The sequence below is a fragment of the Lepeophtheirus salmonis genome, chromosome 6 (assembly GCF_016086655.4).
Source record: "Lepeophtheirus salmonis chromosome 6, UVic_Lsal_1.4, whole genome shotgun sequence".
Classification (NCBI taxonomy): Eukaryota; Metazoa; Arthropoda; class Copepoda; order Siphonostomatoida; family Caligidae; genus Lepeophtheirus; species Lepeophtheirus salmonis.
In genome coordinates this window covers 242,896-262,542 of record NC_052136.2, presented here as the reverse complement: position 1 = coordinate 262,542, position 19,647 = coordinate 242,896, and the positions used below count along the sequence as shown (strand labels likewise).

Sequence of the window (19,647 nt, the reverse complement as noted above, 5' to 3'; positions counted from 1 at the left end):
AATATAAGTATGTTTTTATGTATTTCTAAAGGATTACAACCTTATTTTGTTTCTTTCACTCTGTTTCTCCACCTCCAATATCAGTCATTGTCAATGTTGTTACGTGTTAATAATTGTTTTATAATAGTATATGTAATGATATTAATCCTGTATAGAAAGGGCAAGTTAATTAAAATAACCAAAAGTCAGGATGGTACCCTAACAATTTGAAGAATGTTTTGGAGGAGAGAAAGATTAATGTTCATTAGACGTTTCATAAGATCAGCTACAATTAGTTGTGACAAGGGAGGAAGGAGAAAAGGATATTTACTAGAATTACTCTTATGTTGATCCCCAATTCTACTCCAAGTCCAAGAAGGACTAACAATTATATATCTGCAACAAATCTTCAGGGTTAGCCTCCCCTCCGTCTTTTATGAGAACAAATATTCAATCAGGTTTTCAATATAATTGAATTCATTTAGAAAAGGATGTTCACTACTCAGGAATGAAATAATAATAACAACTACTAAGGAAAAGAAAATTCCTTTTGTGTATTACCAATTACAAATTAACGGGCTGGCTAAAAAACATAATAGATTTAAATAATTTATTATACGTATTTCTATACACCGAATAAAGAGGAGCCCGATCAATATAATTTAAAGAAGTGAATAAAATCTTTTTACCGGTGCGCGTAAAATAGTAGTATCAAATGGCAATCTGCATAACCGGCCTTTGAATGCACAATTATGTAATTTATTTTCAAAATAATAAGAAGACACTTGCAAAAGTGATCCTCACTAAAGCCTTTTTATGCTGAAAGAAATAGTAGAATAGATAACATTTTAAGTTTATAAAGTACAGTTTTAAGGTCATATACAAGGTCAAAGGTCAAAAAAAGGGTCAACTTTTCTAAATTTTTATTTTAGCAAGTGTATTAGGTTGTACAATTTTTAGAGTGACTTGTTAATTCGATCTACTATTGTATTTTAATGAAAAATTAATGTTTGTAAAGTTTTAGTCTTCAACGGGTGTGTTTTGAACACTAGAGCCATTTGAAAGTAACTTTTTTTTTAACGGCATTCTCTATTTTTAAAGGGATTCAGAAGTTTCCAGTTTATAATTATGTTTGCTAAATGTATGAAGTTCTGAAAATTATAAAGTGATGTTGTTGAATTTCAAAAGTTTCATTTCAGTTCATTTTCTAAAGTGAATTATAAGAATACAATTCTTATTTTTCATAATGAAGAAGAATAAATTGCAGCCCAACGAAATACTTTGAATACTCAAATGTTTTGCCGGAAATTATAAATTATTTTTTCAAGAGTGGATCCAAGACAGTAGGATTTCCATGTTGTTGTCGACAAAAATCCTCTTCACGGCGCAACACCCTTCTTCCTCTGTTAATTAAATCTTCTTTAGGTACATATATCTGATGCAGCTTTCGGCCTAATACATAACCCTGAATTAAGTCTATTGATACAACAACATTTCTGCCCGCAAAAAAGGGCACACCATCAGACAGCAGTATCATAACAAAATTGCGGATCCACGCAAGTGCCCATAAAATTGGACAAAAGTTATCAAACAAAACGGGGCATATTTGATCTAAATCGGATAATTTTATTATCAAAATGTAGCGAAAAAGCACTCAGAACTTTTTCCTTCAACTTTTATCTATAAATAACAATGAAATAGGATATGAGTGCTATAAATACAATTCTTCTAGATAATAGAATAGGGTTTCATATGCATTTAATTTTTAAAATTAAATTAAATTGAAATAATCATAGATGGAATGTCTTAAGAAAATGATACACTGTTGGTGGTTTTTTCACGTTTACACATACAGGGTGGTCCAGGATTAGAGTCCCATCCAAAAAATTAAATAACTCAAATACTTTGGTTCGTATTAAAAGATCTATATTAGAAAATAAGTTTGTCCTAATGTATGTGTATAAAGTCTTAATAGTCATTTTTGATTGTTTCTTAGGACTGCCTAGATTCTTATACGGAACTTAACCGGTTCTTGAAAGAAGTTTGTTCGTGACATTCTCATGAAAAATTTGGTCTAGATTGCCCCCATAAGTAAAACTCGGTGTCATTTAAAATTCCGTCCAGACTCATTCACTAAATGAATTGTTGATGACGACGTTTGTTGTGTTTTAAAAACTGTGAACAACGACCTACACTTACGCCGTAGGAGGTTAAATGTGTTACTTAAGTCATACTTGTACAACTCATAAGTCAGACAAATAGGGGATAAAATCGGTGATACATAGATTGACCCCAAAAAAATATGACCACGATTTGAAAACAATCAATTTAAGTCTACGGCCTGGACCGAGATATCGGTCAAGATTAAATTCCTAAAGATCAATCTGGAAAAAAAAGTCTTGGGCCGAGTCTCAACACTAGTAGGTACCAACTGATTTTGGGCCCTTCTTTCTTTTAGGGGAGGAAGAAAGGTTGCGAGATATTAGGAGTTTATCAACAACGGAGACATATTAATAGAAAGAGAATCCTTATCAGTAATCAATCATAATAAATAAATATGAAAGAAATTTGAAAGAAGAAATGAAATATAATAAATTCAATGTGTGTAGAATAATAATGTTAATATTTCATGAATTAATATAATAAATAATAAAATCCTCATAATCCATCAGTATAATGATGACGACATTAACAACAGCATCATACTTACTCCTTCAATAATGAAATGAAAGGAGACAAACAAGGTTGTGCTCTTATTGATCAAGTGGTTCAAGCATTTCCGGTTCTCAATAAAGTTTTATCTGTGTTCCAAATAGCTAAGGGCTTCTTATGGATCTGGAAAAAGGGGTCTTAGGCACCAGTGGGCGTAAATAAAAGAGGAAAGGTGTAGGGTATATTATGAATCTAGGGACGCGACTAAGCTTGGCAGGGTTTCCCAAACATTACTATACGAAGGGCCTCTTATATTATATTAATACTACAAAAAGACTGATTAGACTGAAATCAATCCTCAGTTCTCCATCTTCCTACTCCCCTCCCTAGCTTCCTCTCTCGGACTCCACTTTGAAAACCATTGTCTTAAGCAACCTTAGTTTTCGGGGCCCCTGCTTGGGGTACTATACACTCTGCGTATAAGGTACCTGTGGCCTTGTTTGTATCTAATATCATTTCTGGGCCCGAATTTTCCAGGGAACTCCCTTGTTTTAAGTGTTTGTTACCAAACAGAGCATGCATAAAAAGAACCGAGAACGCTTAAGCTGAACCAAGACCAAAATCGTTAAAATGAAACAACCAAGACTAGGATCGATAGAACTGCTCAACTTGAACCAAACACAACCTTGTAGATTAATTTTAAAAACTGTCTAAGAACTAGTTAATTCGTTCGGCCCACTAAAAATAATAACAGTCTCAGCCCGGTTAAGATTTTCAGACCAACATCGAACACTATTACATACGTATGTTCATGTACTAAGATGAGATGCGGTCCTGGACCAAATTTTTCCACAGGTTCAGTCTCAAGTAATTTTTTCTAGACTCATCTGGAAGGAAATACATGGGGGGGAATAAAATACATGTTTTTATTTTCTTGCAACCATTATTCATAAATTTATGTCATCATATCAAAAAAAAAGATTATTATGAAATATTTTTGACAACATATATAATTTTCCTTTTTAATAGCATACAAATTTTGCAAAATAAAGTTTGTATTACATCAAATTTCACGACAAATCCAGGGGCGTCCAAACGGATGGTCTAGAGGGGCTGTACCTTCAACCCCTAAATTGAAGAATATTTGAGTATTTACTCGAAAATTTTTTCAAAGTTCTGGGAAATTTTTTTCCGAAAAATTTATTATTTGAAACTTTTTTTTGAAAACTTTAATATTTGCCATTTTTTTACCAAAATTTAATTTTTTGTGAGTCGGTCTTGATTTTGACTTTTCCCCAAAAAGTTTAATTTCTGAATTTTTTTCCAAGAAATTTAATATTTCAAATTTAATTTTTGAAATCTTTTTTGGATAACTTTTAATTTTGGATTTTTTTTTCCAAAAGTTTAATATTTGAAATTAAATTTTTGAAAACTTTTTTCAAAAAATATTAATTTTCTGTAAATAGCTATTGATTCTTAACAAAATTGAACTTTTAATTTTTGGATTATTTCAAACAAAAAACCACCTCCCCCTTCCCAATATAATCCTGTGTGGGCCCTTTAACTTTTCCTCTCTTCTGAATGTCTATAGACATGCTCATGAGTAGTGATGAAAATACTATGATCTGTCTCTATGCCAAAAATAGCAAAAAATGCCGAAAACTAACATGACAACTCAAACAATTTTAATAATGTTGACAAAACTTTAGTTATATATATTATTTTATGTTTTATATACATACTAATATTGTGTTAATTTTTAACATTTTTTATGTTATATTATTTTTTTTCTTGCGGTATGTTTGTTATAGTCAAAACATTACAAAAAGGTAATATAAAATTTTATATTTCATTTATTTTTAATTCATGAGAGAAAGGGTTAATAAGGAGAGCAGCCTATCTGTCATGACGTTTAATTAAACTAGCTGCGAGTAGCTATGAGAGGAAATAATTACAGACAAACCCTTACTCTGTATATAGCAATGGTCTAGCTAGCTTGAATTGAAGAAGTAAACACGCAGAAAATGATTAATGATAGCTAGCTGATATAATTTATGCACTCGTAACCCAGGAAATACAATACACACAACCTCTCACTGCAACGTTACACTTTACATTGATGACATTGACTATTCACAAGGCTAAGTAATGAACTAGCATACGCTCTATGCAACATAATTTAAACTCACGAGGTGCTTAGGAATTGTGATTGTCTAAAGATTATAGAGGACGTACTGAAAACGTTTGGACTTTGTCAAGTAAATTTATAAATAAGTTTCAAGTATCATAAATTATACCTTTAATTTACAACCATTTAGACAAAAAATTTGAGCACTCAATATATTCGGTAGATTATAAAAACAACATAGTAAACAACTACGTCATTTCAGCTGTACTAGTTACCATAAAAAGACCCTAAGGACCGGTCCTAAGTCTGACACATTTTATTAGGAGAGGACTTATATTCTTTTTCAACAGTCCAACACTGATCATTAGGCTTTAAACAGTCACCCAACTCGAAATCAAGAGACTAAAACTTGAGCAAGTACTCGTTCTCATAATAAAAAATGCTCGTTTGAAAATCTGGTATCGTCACATTACTAATTTGTATAACTATGAAAGGAAATGAAAAAATATGAATGAATGAAACTATTTAATATTCACATATTCAATGTTGTCAAGCAATTATTTTTAAATTTATAAAAACAACTACTTCAGTAGAAGGACGTACATATATTTAAGTTTATGTTTGAAAATAAAAATTAATCAAAAAATTTCTTTGAGCCAAATATATTTTCCATAATGGATATTAATTATCAAGGCCGTTTCTAGGATCTTTCTTTCAAATATGCAGGGGGGGGGGATTAAAATTCATAAATTCTCATAAATTAAAATTTATGTAAGTAACTTTGAAAAGTATTTTAAAACTTTTTTGATTCAGCATTCTGAACTCAAAGAATAAAGGAGATTACCACATCTATTCTGCGTGTCACAATATTAAAAAAATCCAAGAAATTAAAATGTTTTGAAAAATTAATTTAATTTTAAATTTCAAACTTTCATAGCTATTCACAAAAAATAACATTTTTGGAAAAAAAAAAAAAATAATTTTTAAATTTCAAAGTTATTTAAAAAAATCAAAAATTAACCGTTGATTAAAATTTCACAAATTCATAGCTTTTCACAGAAAATTAAATTTTGTAGAAAAAAAAATTGAAAAATTAAATTATTTAGAAAATCTTTTCCAAAATCTCTAGCTATTCACAAAAAATTTAAGATATAAAATTTTTTGCTCTGCTGCATAATTTGTTCGAATGACCTTTTTTGATAAAATAAATCGTGAAAAAAAATTTACTCCTATTTTAGCGCAAAATCTTTTCATCCTGACCAAAAAAAATGTAGTATTTAGCAAAAATTCCTTAATTTGGGAGGGGCGACATCACCTCCACTTCACCCCCCACGGACACCCCCTGTTAATAAATTTTTATGATTCTAAAATTAAATTTATATGAAATATTCACTCCTATAAACAAGACACATTTTATTTTAAATCACAAAACCTCTTCATTTTTATAGGGAGAGTTATCGAGGTTTGAAGATTATAATATATTCATTTTTTATCAAAAAATTGTCTATACAGCAATATTTGTACTTGCCAAACGCATGATAGATGTGGCTTACCATTGCAAAAATATAACGTTGAATGAACCAGTCGATAGTATGGACATGAGGCGTACTTATTACAGCAGCATCAAGCTATATGGCTAGGACTGGCTTTAAGAAGTATCTTGGGGTTAGGGTTGCCAAACTTCTCTTAAAAAAAGGAATCGCCCCGTATTTAGAAAAAGAGCACCCGTCCCGTATTCAGCTCAAACGGGTACACTTTGTCGCGTGATACTGTGAGTTTTAAATGCCACAAAACAATATATTTAGAAGAGAATTTTTTTGAATACTCCCATACTGTATATTACATCATATTTGCAAAAATGAACCAGTTATCGAGGGGTACTTTTCCACGTCATTATGTTCCATAACTTTTTTGGTTTTGTAAGTATGAAAAAAATAATTTTATAGATTTGTGTTCCTCTTTACAATGCCAATAAATGCTATTTTCTACTTTTCTCAAAATTTTGCAAAAGAGTTTTTCGTAATTTTGTTTGGGAATTTCGATTTGGCCATTTTTGTATATATGTTGCTATATTATTTGAAGTTTAAAACCCTTTTTTTTTTTAAATTCATAATATTACATTGCGTGTACGACTGGTGCTATATTATAATGCATTATAGAATACTCTAACCCACGCCCGCATTGACCATTCTCAATGTAATTTCCCACTACCTCATTTGCCCAAGAAATGCCGGGTAACCCTTTGCTAGTTAGTTATGAAAATTAAAGTATTTGTTAGCTCGCCCGTTTATTGGAGTTGACAAACTGAAGAGATAATTTTTTGTTCGAAGCTGCTATCATTATTATTTCATTTCTGGGTTGTGAACTTCCTTTTCTACTGCATACAAGAGCTATCTTTGATATGTACGAAACAGGATTGAACATTTTTGCCTAAGTCGTTGATTGTTTCCATTTCCTCCCCTTTACAGCTTCTTGTAGCTGATCCAATGAAACGTCATGACAGCTAAGCTGCTCTCCCCCATAATATTCTTCAAATTGTAAGAGTTACCATGTTATTTTAAGTTGATTTTTAATGCTCAAAATGATTACCATCAAAGATTATAAAAATTATTTCTACGAAAAATCCACCCTGCATGTTTATCATGAGTCATGACGTTGATGATTCCACATTCCATTTACAGTAGTTTTTAAATCATTCATGGATTTGTATAACAGTCAAATATTCAGTGCAGTACTACGAACACAGTGGGAGCAGAGGAAGAATACACTGAGAGAAGAAGAGTGTGTGAGTACTGAGTAGCTAGCTAGTGTGGAAGAAGAAGGAAGGCTACTACACTGCTGCTATAAAAAAATAATCACCTGGATGTGTAAGTGCGTTGATGTAGCTGCCCTCTCCCTCTTATTTCAATCGTCAGTCACATAACACCATCATCCAGTGCAAAACAATAACATAGCAGTGGTCAATTCAAAACAAAATATGCATTAATTAAAGTGACTTATTAATTATCATGCTATTTATTGGGATCTCATTCCTACTTCTTCTTCCATCCTCTGCATCCCCTCACCACAAATGGACACATCACATCTCCCTCCATGATAATCTCCAACTCTCTTGGACGCCATTCCACAACGACATCCATTTCGAACTCGTTGGGCGGACTCATGGATGGATCGCACTAGGATTTTCTATGAATGGAGCCATGAGGGGATCTGACATTGCTCTTGGTTGGATTGGCTCGGATGGGGATGTACGTTTTTCAGATCGATGGGCAGAGGGGAACTCGGCTCCAATTATGGATATGTCTCAAGATTATGTGCTAATGAGTGGGAGTGAAAACGACACCCATACAGTGATACGATTTTCTAGACCTTGGGACACTTGTGATTCTGTAGAGGTAGGACTTCTTTTCTAATAGACATGCTATTTTTATTTGCTGATTCTGCTTCAACTAACCATTGTATTGTTGTATAGAAAGGGTATTACAATGGGCTTTAAGCCATACATTATAAAGACTCTACTTATATTTATTCATTTCCAATTGTTTAAAATAGCAAGTTGTTGAGTTTTTTAAATGTGATATTCGTATTGAATTTTAAGTAAGGGATGATATCGTTATCGTTTTATATATAAACTAATACACTAAATACTATCCCCCATGCCACTCATGAACTCCTCCGATCGTTTTATGTTGTAGCCTCCGCTCCCAGGCTTTTGTTCATAGCTGACATCTGTTTCAAACACCTTCCTGATTCTCAAAACAGAAACTCCCGCGTGGAGCAAATCAAGCACTCTACGTTTCTTTGACGACATTACAAAACTGACTTTGTTCACAAAAATTGTATAAGTTACAAAGGAAGTTCTCAAGACTGTTCTTTCAAAAAATGACTTTGTCATTGGCCTACGTTAATTGGTTTGGAATTTATTTAAATTCTATTGCATGATGCATTTCTGTTTACTTATTCTGTAAATTATTTATTTATTTCCAATCTTTTAAAATTGTAAGTCGTGGAGTTATTTAAATCTGATATTCGTGTTGAATTTCATTTAAAGGGTGATATGGTTACATATAGAAACCTCGTTCAAAGTGTTTTAGAAAGAGGTCTTTTTTTACCCCAAGTAATGAAGTAGTACAACTCCCTGTACAATATCCCACTTCCATATTACATTAATTATAATTAAATTGTAATTACTGCATGATATTAATCTTTATTATTTACACTGAAGTTGGTTCCTGTTCATCTCATAAACATAAATTACTCGTATAATTATTTTATTCTTTGAGCAATATTTTCTTACATATTTCGCTAAAATAAAATTTGTGATTTCTGTACAAATTATAAATAAATAAAACGTCTCATAGCGTCATATTTAATTACAACATCAGTCGGGGCAAATAAACCCGACATTAAAATTCCTTATATAAGGGGGAAGGGGAGGCAATATAACTTCCTTTCCCATAATATTTTATAAAATTAAACTAATTGTAATGTGGCTCCTGAGTTTTTATTGGAGAACTTTATAAAAATCAGTTAATTGCTTCAATTTATGTTACACAAAAAATGATTTTTTTAATTCGTTGTCATAACATAGATATTTGCAAAGTTGTTTAAACGCTATTTACTCCACGGATGATTATACTAGAAAGCTAAAATTCGTGCCATCAGACTTTATGTTATGCAAAAAGTATAAATTAGTGTTTGTTGGAACTGGTTTTATTCCGGAAAATCCAACCTTTTTAACACTTTTGCAGAACCACTAATAGCTAATCTAATAAACTAATCATTCACAGTTATAAAATAAGATAGGTGAAAAATTAAATTTTACCTCGTTTTCTATAAAACACTATCCCTGTAAAACCTCCCATTCTAATGTTGTTTTAAAAGAAACAAACAAAAATGAACGAATCACTGGGTATTAAAATACCAAAGGTGAGTTTATGGACAATGGGAGACGTCAACTATCTTACATGATTTTAAAAACTATTTAAAACAAAACTTTAAATGTGTACTATCATTATGAAAATAAAATAAAACTTTTCTGATTTATAAAACTTGTTTTATTGTTTTTTTGAAAAAGGAAGTAATTTTGTCGCACTCTGTACTAATTCCAAGTCTTTGAATATTTTCATGTAGGTTAATTCCAGTTTTCACATTTCTTTTGAGCTCATTTTAAGTACATAATTTATGACTTTATAGACAGTTCAGTATAAATTTATAGCTTTCGAGTGAGAGGAATTTGGTCAATTCTTTCCAACAATGGAATAATTACCGAGTGCGTCGAATTTTTGTTTTAAACTTTTAATCCAGAACTTTATCAGGATATACTTCAGTAACCAGTTATAATAGGGTATCTCATTAAATTAAAAATAACTAATATGATGTCTTGGTTACCTTAATGATCAATGTAGCCCCCCTTGGCAAAAATGATGGCTTCCAGGCGGCCACGAAACTACATCCACCCATTGCAGATGTAGTCCTCAAATATGGCATCCCAGTGCTGGTTGACGTTGCCTTGAGGCTGTTGATATTTGGGTGTCGAAAGGTGAAGGCCTTGGACTTAATATAAATACCCATAGATTGAAGTCCAAAGGGTTGGTATCTGGTGAGTAAGGGGCCGCATTTTCTTTGGCCCAATAGCGAAGTTGTCCTCCAACTAGTTCTGGGCCTTTTTGTACGTGTGTGCAGGTGCACCATCCTGCTGGAACAGCACGTGCATGGCTGGGTATTTGTCTGGACGCATGGAGACATCGTAATTTCTGTTGGTTTCTTGCCAGCGTCCAAAAGTGCTCGTACCGAAATTCGTTGATCAAGTTTAGATGGCATTTTCTCAGCTTCTAACACACTTATGAAGATCTAGTTGTTTTTAGTATTACAAGTGTGCGCGTCTAAAACTGAACACTCCTTTAAATGTTACGCCATGCATATATTCGTTTATACTAGTTATAAACAAAACTCCAGCAAAATCTAAATAGAAACAGTGAAACAACTGCCGACAATATGGAGCGACGTCGAGTCGCAATTTTGGAACTTTCTGTGTGGGGAAAAAGTCCCACTGAAATTTCCAAGGCTCTGAACTGCAGCCGCACCACCGTTTACAGCGTGGTGGTCAAAGGGACTCCTGAGTGCATGTGGGTTAGGCAACCTCCAGGTCCTGGCTGTTGCTGCGTCCGACGGATGAAATGTGATCTCATCTTCTTGGAGGACCACAAGAAGCTTAACTCCGAGACGTACTGTCAATACTTGAAGAATAAAGTGTTCCCTTGGACCAGGGCTACTTACGGGGACAGGCGGTGGTGGCAGCAGGACGGTGCCAGTTGGCACACTAGCAACTTTACCCAAGAGTTCTTCAGATCGAGACTCCAGCCTTCTTCGATCTGAATTCTTGGTCGCCTCACTCGCCTGATTGTTTGCCGCTTGACTTTGCAGTGTTTGGGGGTTTAAAGGGAATGCTGTCGGGAGTGCAATAGAAGTCCAAGGACCATCTGAAGTCTACCCTCAAGAATGCCTGAGCCAACCTCGACCAGAGCTTCATCGCCAAGTCATGCAGCAAGTTTGGGTCCAGGCTGGAGTTAGTTGTGGAGAACATGGACGGCCATATTCAATAGACATGTGTCTAAGACTCTCATCTTTCATGTTAAATAAATTAATTCGTCGACCACTTTAAAAATTACAGAGTGTTCAGTTTTAGACGCACACACATATATTAATAATTTTTACCACATTCACAAATATCTTGTGTAGTTTAAACAAAGTGTAAAGATTTTTTCGCCGTACCCGGTAATTATACAATAATTGTGGGGAAAGGTTGACAACAAGGTTTCCAATTGGACAGGAATACAATTTCTTGTTGATCCCTCGTAGCATATAATATATATATATATATTGGCTATCATATTTAAATACAAATGTGAAGCTACGCTTTTAATAAAAGATTAGTTAACAATATTAATATACTGTATCGATAAAATACTATGTAGGATTTTAATATTATGAAATATATGTAATTTATTTTAAAAATTGTACAAAAATATTATGTCAATGATAGCCTATGAATACTTAAGAGCTCAACAGTAGTCGTTATGGGCTACTTATCAACTGAGTAAGGCCTTTTTCTGTTTTCTTTTTTTAATGTTTGCTAGATACATTAACAGTAATTACGTGTAATTCGTCGAATGATGACCTCATGTATAACCCTCTATTCTTATTTATTCAATTGCAATTGCAAAATCATAACATATTTTTTTTGTTTTGTTCGAACCATTAAAATGTCACCATATTTATTCATTAATTAGTGATGACCCGAATAAGTAGTGTTATTTCCTACCATGTACCAATGCTCTTCAATTATAATTAATAATAATTAAATTATGCATATATATATATATGTAAAATATAAAGCACTACTCCATTAGGGAAATTCTTTTTGTGTTTTGAATAATTATTTTGATAATATTCAATTCATTGTAATGTCATAAATATATTTTATTCGTGAATATAATTTTAGCATATTATAATTATATAATGTAGATATGATTTAATTTATTATATGAGTACATTTTTGGGAGTTTCAGGACACATAGCCACAAATATTTTGCCGAAAAATAGAATATATAAATTTAATGATGATTCATGCTTAGTCATCATATTGTCTATATTGCGATAATTTGTAATTATTAGTGTTGAGACTCGGTCCAGCACCGATTTTTTTTTTCGGTTCGGTCTAAAGTGATTTTTTCTAGACAGATTTTGATTCGGTCTCATATATTATGAGGGATCAATTGGACCGATCTAGACTGAACTTTTTATGATACCGTTCCAGACCGAGCTTTTTTGTTGGACCGAACTAATTCGATCCAACAAAAAATATTTCTGTCTCAGACCGGTCTAGGATTTCCAGACCGAAACACAACAATACTATTATCTAGTAGACCATGGATTCTCAACCTTTTTTTGCTGATGTACCACTTGTAAAATATTTATTCAGCCTTAGTTGCCCCTTGCTAGCACAAAATATTTTTAGATAAATTTATGTTGGAAATCTGAACAATGTACATTTTTATTTTCGTAAGCTGTAATCATTATTATTCCCAGCATTAGTGAGCGACGCTCAAAATTATTTAGCGGGAGCGCTCTCATTGTTTTGAATTACGAAGGAGAGCACGCTCGACATTTTACAAGAGCTATAAAATCGCTTGAATTTTTGCTCATATATATACATTTGTATTACTTTTTCCGTTTTTGTATATTAAGAAATAACAAAATTGAGAGTTGAAGAATAATTTTAAAGATTGCAGGAATAGACGGTTAATTCTCAAAATAAGCCAAAATCCTTTTTTCTATGTTGTATCTGGTACTCTTTACTGTTTACAGTTGACGGCTTTGCCTCTCATGTAGCTGGCCACTCTTAGAAGACTCAGATATTGATTCCACTAGATACACCGCCAGATCTTTCATGTGTGTAGTTTACGTAGGAAGATGAATCTTTCTTATTTGTAAACGAATTTTACCAACTAAAATACGATTTTTGGTGTAGTAAATTGTCATACAATCTCAAAATCTCACGTAAGCATAAGTTCAAAAATTGAGAACCTCTTTGTTCAAGCTCAATCGAGTAATTCGGCTTATCTGGATGATAGTGCACGAAACATTTTAGTAACATGTTCTTTAAGAAAGTGGCTCCCAAACTTTTTCGTGTCCCAGGCACACCAAAACAAATTTTTTTCATACATCTATTTTTATTAAAATAATTATTTGAATTAATATAAGCTATTAAAATAATATATGTTGTCACAAATCGTACGGCACACTTGATCTTCACTGAAGACACATTGTTTGGGAAACCCTAGCCATTAGCATGTAATATTATCGCATTTGCATGCGGTAATGTGAATTCTATCAGTTTAATCATTGTTATTCAAATATATTTGAATATTTGGCAGAATTGCCGTAAGATCTAATCAACTACAAATGTTATCTTCTGATGTATACACTGCTGTCCTCAGCTACCGTTGAGAGAGTATTTTCTAAAGATGGTCAATTATTTAAGAATAGATGCCAGAGTTTAAAAGATGGAAACTTTGAAGAAGAATTTTTTTTTGTCAATGAATCAAATATTTTATAGTCAAAACATTGGATTAATCATTCTAAGGATTTTTTTATATTTTAAATATAATTTTAGATCTTTTAAGTTTTATTTATTCTTGTACTTTATTTCTCTTCATTTTTTTGGAATAAATAATATATATACATTTTAGGAGTTTAATTGCAATTTTAAAGAGTTGCAATTATAAGAGCACGCTCAGGGTTTATTGAGCCTACTAATTCTCTATTATTCTTTCATTATTAAGGATACTTATGAATGAAGAAGAGTTACACTGATGATTGGATGGGGAGTTATAAGGGTAAGTCCTTGTTGGGCTCACAATCAGAGTAGAATTGAAGATTGACATTTGAGTAAATTCTGCTTACATATGTCGTTGCTATATACGGAGTGGGATTCGGATTTCATTTCCGTCCTCTTATGGCTGCTTGTAACTAGTCTAATTAAACGTCATGGAAGCTGCTTAGCTGATCTTTCCCCAAACATTATTCACGTTTTTAGGATACTGTGTTCATTTTTTATAACAAAAGTGCTTAGGATTTACAAAACTAGTAAATAGTGTAAGTCATTGTTGGACATAGTGTATAATTGAGGATCCACATCGGAGTAAATCCTGTCTATGGCTATACCAAATACGGAGAGTGGTTTATGTATATTTTCTTTCTCTCAGAGCTTCTTGTAACTAACTTAATAAAATGGCATGATCAATCCTTTTTAAATTGTCTGGGTTAGCAGGTCTTTTTTTTTTTTTACCTAACAAAAATGCTTACGTACAAGTCGAGAAAATGCCACTTGAACGTAATCGATTTCCATTCACACTCCAAACAGTTGGGCGTCTCCAGGACGCAGTAAGCAAGTGTGAAACATTGGAGAGGAAGGAAGGATCTGTCAAAAAAGGTCAAACTTAACCCGTAAGAGTTAACGGGAATATCCCAGTATAATTCATTTATGTCCATGAGGGGACATGCAACATATATCGGGATTTCAGATCAGACTATCCAGAGAGCTCTAAAAAAAGAGACTGGAAAGAGCCTTGTGAGGGTGGAGAGCTTACTTTTAAGACCAGCAATAAAATAAACCCATCTCCTCCGTTTCTAGAGTCTTTTCAGTTATTTTTAAATATTTTTTAATACTTATGGGCCCCCTAAAGCCCTTATGCCAACTTTTGGGTGCATGTCCTGGGGAATGCCTGCAGTGTATGTCAGCTAAACACCCTCAAAGCTACCAGGACGGCTACATTGATGAAGAGACCTCAGGCACACATCTATCTATAGTATTAATTTTGTTGAAATTCTGTTGTTAATGAATAAATTATTTCTTGTTGAAGTTTAATATTCAAAGTGTTCAAATTTTAATGGACAACTCTTGTCATATGCCTAAGTCCTTGTTGGACTACGAGTAGAATTGAGGATCGACATCGGAGTAATTCTTGCGGGGATTTGTGTTTATTTTCTTTCTCATTCTTCAATTATTTCTTCTTTTTTATATATCAGCTGTGCTTAGAATTGTCGCTATACATTATATCTGTATAACTTTTTTCAATGTTTAACATTAGTGATGCGACGATTTCAGAAATAGTACCGGTTCCAAAATTATCTATAAAAAAGGTGCACGATCTCTAGCTTGTTTTATATCTAATCATATTTTTACTTTAATAAAGTAATCCCTTATTAGAGTGTAATAAGTACACTTGCGCACTTTAGGTATCCCAGTAGAGTAAAATATAGTTGTAAATTCACAATTATATTTCAGGGTGATTAGAGGCAAAAATTGAATTGGATTTTTGTTAACATCAAGGTTTGTATTCTGTTTGTTTTCTTCTCAGTTCTTGAGCATTTTTTTATCATACATTTTTTATTACGATATTTTATGAAATTATAAGACTGAAGTCATAAATTCACGTGGTAGTTTCCTGTATCTTGACGGAAATATTTAATATTTTTAGTTTAATAACTGGGAAAAGTAATAAATTATCTAATATACAGAGTTGTTCAGATCTGTGGGGATAAAGATATTACGAACATCACTAAAATACGGAATTTTGATGATAAAAATTATTAATAATTTTTTTATAGATTGAAAAAGGTACAAAAAAATCTTATTTCTTTATTCAATAAAACCACCTTCTTGCCGATTTATCCTTGGAGTCTTCTCAGAAATGACTGAGACCATTTACGCACTAAAGATTCCAAAAGTACATCCCATTCCTGCTCAATACTGGCTTTGAGAAATGTAGATGTCTGGTTTTTTACACTTTTTACTCTACATACCTCTAAACAAAATAATCAAGGGTATTAATATCTCGGCTCGAAGGAGGCATAAAATTTTGAAGCAAAATTAGACTTTGTTCCACATAGAGTACTGCCGTTGCCTTAGTTATCAACAGTTGGGGTTGAAGCCCTTATGAATGGTATGTTTAGGTCCTCATGGACAATCCAGAGTATATCCAGATTTTAATGGACCACTCTATAAGTCTATTTTTGCTGTTAACAAACATGGAACCCAAACGGTCGAACCGGTCAGTCTGAAATTTAGAAAGCAGACGCATAACATGATCAAAAAGCTTTCTATGATATTTTTTTTTGCCCTCACATGTCAATTCGAGGTTGTTTTTGACCGAAATATAACCTTTTTTCCATTTATCTTTTTCTATATTTTTCTCTCTATCTCTTTTCTTTTAGCTGCATTCTATTCAGTTCTGCAAAGAAGGGATCCTCTACTAGTAATGCATAAGAATATGAAATTAAATCCTATTTTTCCGACGCAAATGGCGATTCTGATTACAGAAAAAGTATTTAGTAGTCCGATTCAGATTAATCTCCTCATCACTAATTAATATCCATATTTTGTGCCAATAATTGGCTTTTGATGAACCAATCAGGTTTTTTTCCTGTCTTTTTATTATTAGTTTTTTTATTTCAATTTATTTATGGTCATACCTAAAAATTGCTATGAAATGAATAGTGATAGTACTATTAATCAGAATAGAAGAATCGGGCGTTTTTTCTACAATCGGAATTGGCGTCGGTATTGGGAAAATAATATTTAATTTGCGATTCGGATTCTTATTTATTACTGGTATAGGTTATGAAAAAACATAAAAAAATAGTCCCTTCCAAACATAAGGAATTTTTGCTTTTTACAAGAAAATTTAATATTTTAAATTAATGAAATTTTTCAAAACTTTTTTCCAAAAAATTAACCTTCTGTGAATAACTAAGTTAAATTTAAATTGAACTCCAAAAAATGTAATATTAAAATTTCTTTTTTTTTTAAATTTATATTAAAAATTTAATTTTTAAATTAATTTCCTTAAAAAAATTATTTTTGGAGAATAGCTGTGGATTTTTTAAATTTTTTTTCGTAAAATTCTATTTTCGTCAGCAATTGTAGATTTTGCAAATTTTTCTACAAGAAAGTTTTGTTTTTGAGAATAACCAGGGGTTTTTGAAATTTTTTTCATAAAAATTAAATTTTTTCGTAATAGTTATCGATTTTGGAAAAAATTTTAAAAATATAAATTGTATTTTAAAAAATAAAAATAAACTATTTGAGATTTAACCATTCAATTTTTTCTCGAAAAAAAAAATCAATTTTTGAATATTTTTTTTCAAAAATTACAAAAACCACCCCTAAAATATAATCCTGTGGACGTCCTTGATAACAAAATGTATATTTTTTAACTATTATTTAAAATATGCCAGAATCGGAATTGGCATAGGGATTGAAATCGTCCCATCACTAGAAATGACCACTTCTGATTGCTGCAGCGCAACAATTAATTATTGTTTCATCTACTTGATTTCTACATATTCACATATACCTTGTATACGTGATTTGTCCATTGTGTAGGTTTTAAATTTGAACAAATGTAAAAATATATACATTATTTTGACAATCTTTAGTTATATGTCTCAACATTTCAATTAGTTTAAATATATTATTCGTTCATTTTAGTGTTGCTAACGTCAATCTGAATGGTACAATTGGTCGTTGGACTTCAATTTTTATTGAGAAATATAGAATAATAGTACATAAAAGACCCGATCTAACTCCAGTTTCCAACACACATTTTTTTAATAATAGATTCCATGCCCTATATATGTACAATTGAATTTAGAGGCTATAAATATAGATTAAATTTATAGTTATCGGTAGACTTTAGAGATGTTTGGGAATTCTGATTGTATAAAGATTATAGAGGACGTTGAAAATTTGTGATGTAAATTGATGGATGAGTTAAGTTACAAGTTTTATAAATTAAAAGTACTTAGTACGTATAATTTATAACAATTTAGAAATGAACGCTCAACGTTTAAGCCTTAGATTATAAATAAGTCTTATTTACATAAATTATAATAATTTTTGTAGCTGGAGTCAAACTCCTAACTCTGACTCGTAATGCTATTTGGTTTAAATAGATGGGTATATAGTAGTGTCAGCAACGATATCATGGTTTCTTACCTGTATTGGGTATATACATACCTTCATCGGCTTCATAAAGTGTTATGAAATAACACTTGAAAAAAAATGGAACCTTTGCAGAATCCCTCTAGTCTTAAAGAGTAAGTGGAGAGGGCTTTTAAAATTTTGGACACTCCATTGCAGGGATCACTATTATAATTTCGGCCTTGTTTCATAAGATATTTCTTGAGACAAATGCGCTATAAGTAATCATTATGTCAAAATTGACCGATCAATAGAGATCTAAGGATCTGCATAGCTTCAGAAAAATAAATAACTTAGAGGCCACCAAATTTCTTAGAGTTGGGTAATTTTTTGGTAGATAGATTTATCTTTTTACTTAATTGAAAATAATTTTTTTTTCAATATGACAAATTAGAGATAAAATATCCGCTTAAAAAGGAGTCACTTGTAAAAGGTTTATAACTTTTGGTTCAATATAAGTATTCTATGCTGTGCCCTTATCCCACATATATAAAATAAACGAATTAAAAAACTTGACAGCAGTCCTTAGTTTAGATTAGATGGCATTTTGAATCTGTTTAACATTATTTTTCCAGATGTCTTGAAGAAGGGGGCATTCTTATTTTGTTGTATGTACTTAAAAATTCTGTCTTTTCTTCATTAATTTCCAGGCCAGAGCTGAGAGGTTATGCTTTCAACATTTTTGTCATATTTTTAATAGATTTTGAATCGGAGTACCAGTAAAAATTAAAGTCAAGTCATTTACAAAACATAAACATTTTAAAAGATAAGTTGATAATTAAAACCAATACTTTTGTCATTTTGATTGATATTTTATATTAAAAGGTCTATGTATAAAAAATTTCCTACTCTGGTATTGATAAGATTATCAATTCAATATATACGATAACTATGAACTATTCTCTAAATAATAATTAACAGTTGGTATTAGGAAAAATACAGAATACCAGCTACTACATACTCTGTTCGGAAGCCAAATGTGGACTGTTAATAAATGCTACTTATGTATGTAATTAAAATAGACGGGGTTTGTGATTTCCCCCCGCATATTCCGAATTTCCTGTCCTTTCTGCATAAGTAAACGATAATAAACATTTCTCAAATCTTTCATCATGGGTGAGCAAGAAGCAAAAAGGCTGAGGATCTCAGACCTTCTTGGTGGCAAAATTGAGGTGTCAGAGATTATGGACAATGTGAAGTGCTCCAGGCGCCACATTTTCAAGGTGGATCTGCATGGATCAACCTTTTGACGGACACTTTCAGGAGAATTCCTGCATGGATCAAGGCAAATGGATCCCGAGTAAAAAAAAATTCTGGCGAGATAATTTTCACCATGGAC

The 19,647-nt window shown here is 31.9% G+C and overlaps 1 protein-coding gene across 3 annotated transcripts in view; it reads left to right on the top strand.

Moving 5' to 3' along the window:
• Positions 1-7,456: 7,456 nt before the first annotated feature.
• LOC121119634 (DBH-like monooxygenase protein 1) overlaps positions 7,457-19,647 on the top strand; it is an 82,576-nt gene continuing 70,385 nt past the window's right edge. The window contains exon 1 of one of the 3 annotated variants that reach the window (XM_040714353.2): positions 7,457-8,154. In XM_040714353.2, the coding sequence (XP_040570287.1) occupies positions 7,768-8,154 (387 nt within the window). In that variant the 5' untranslated portion in view covers positions 7,457-7,767. The remainder of the gene's footprint in view (positions 8,155-19,647) is intronic. The other 2 variants (XM_040714355.2, XM_040714354.2) reach the window with 2 other exon arrangements.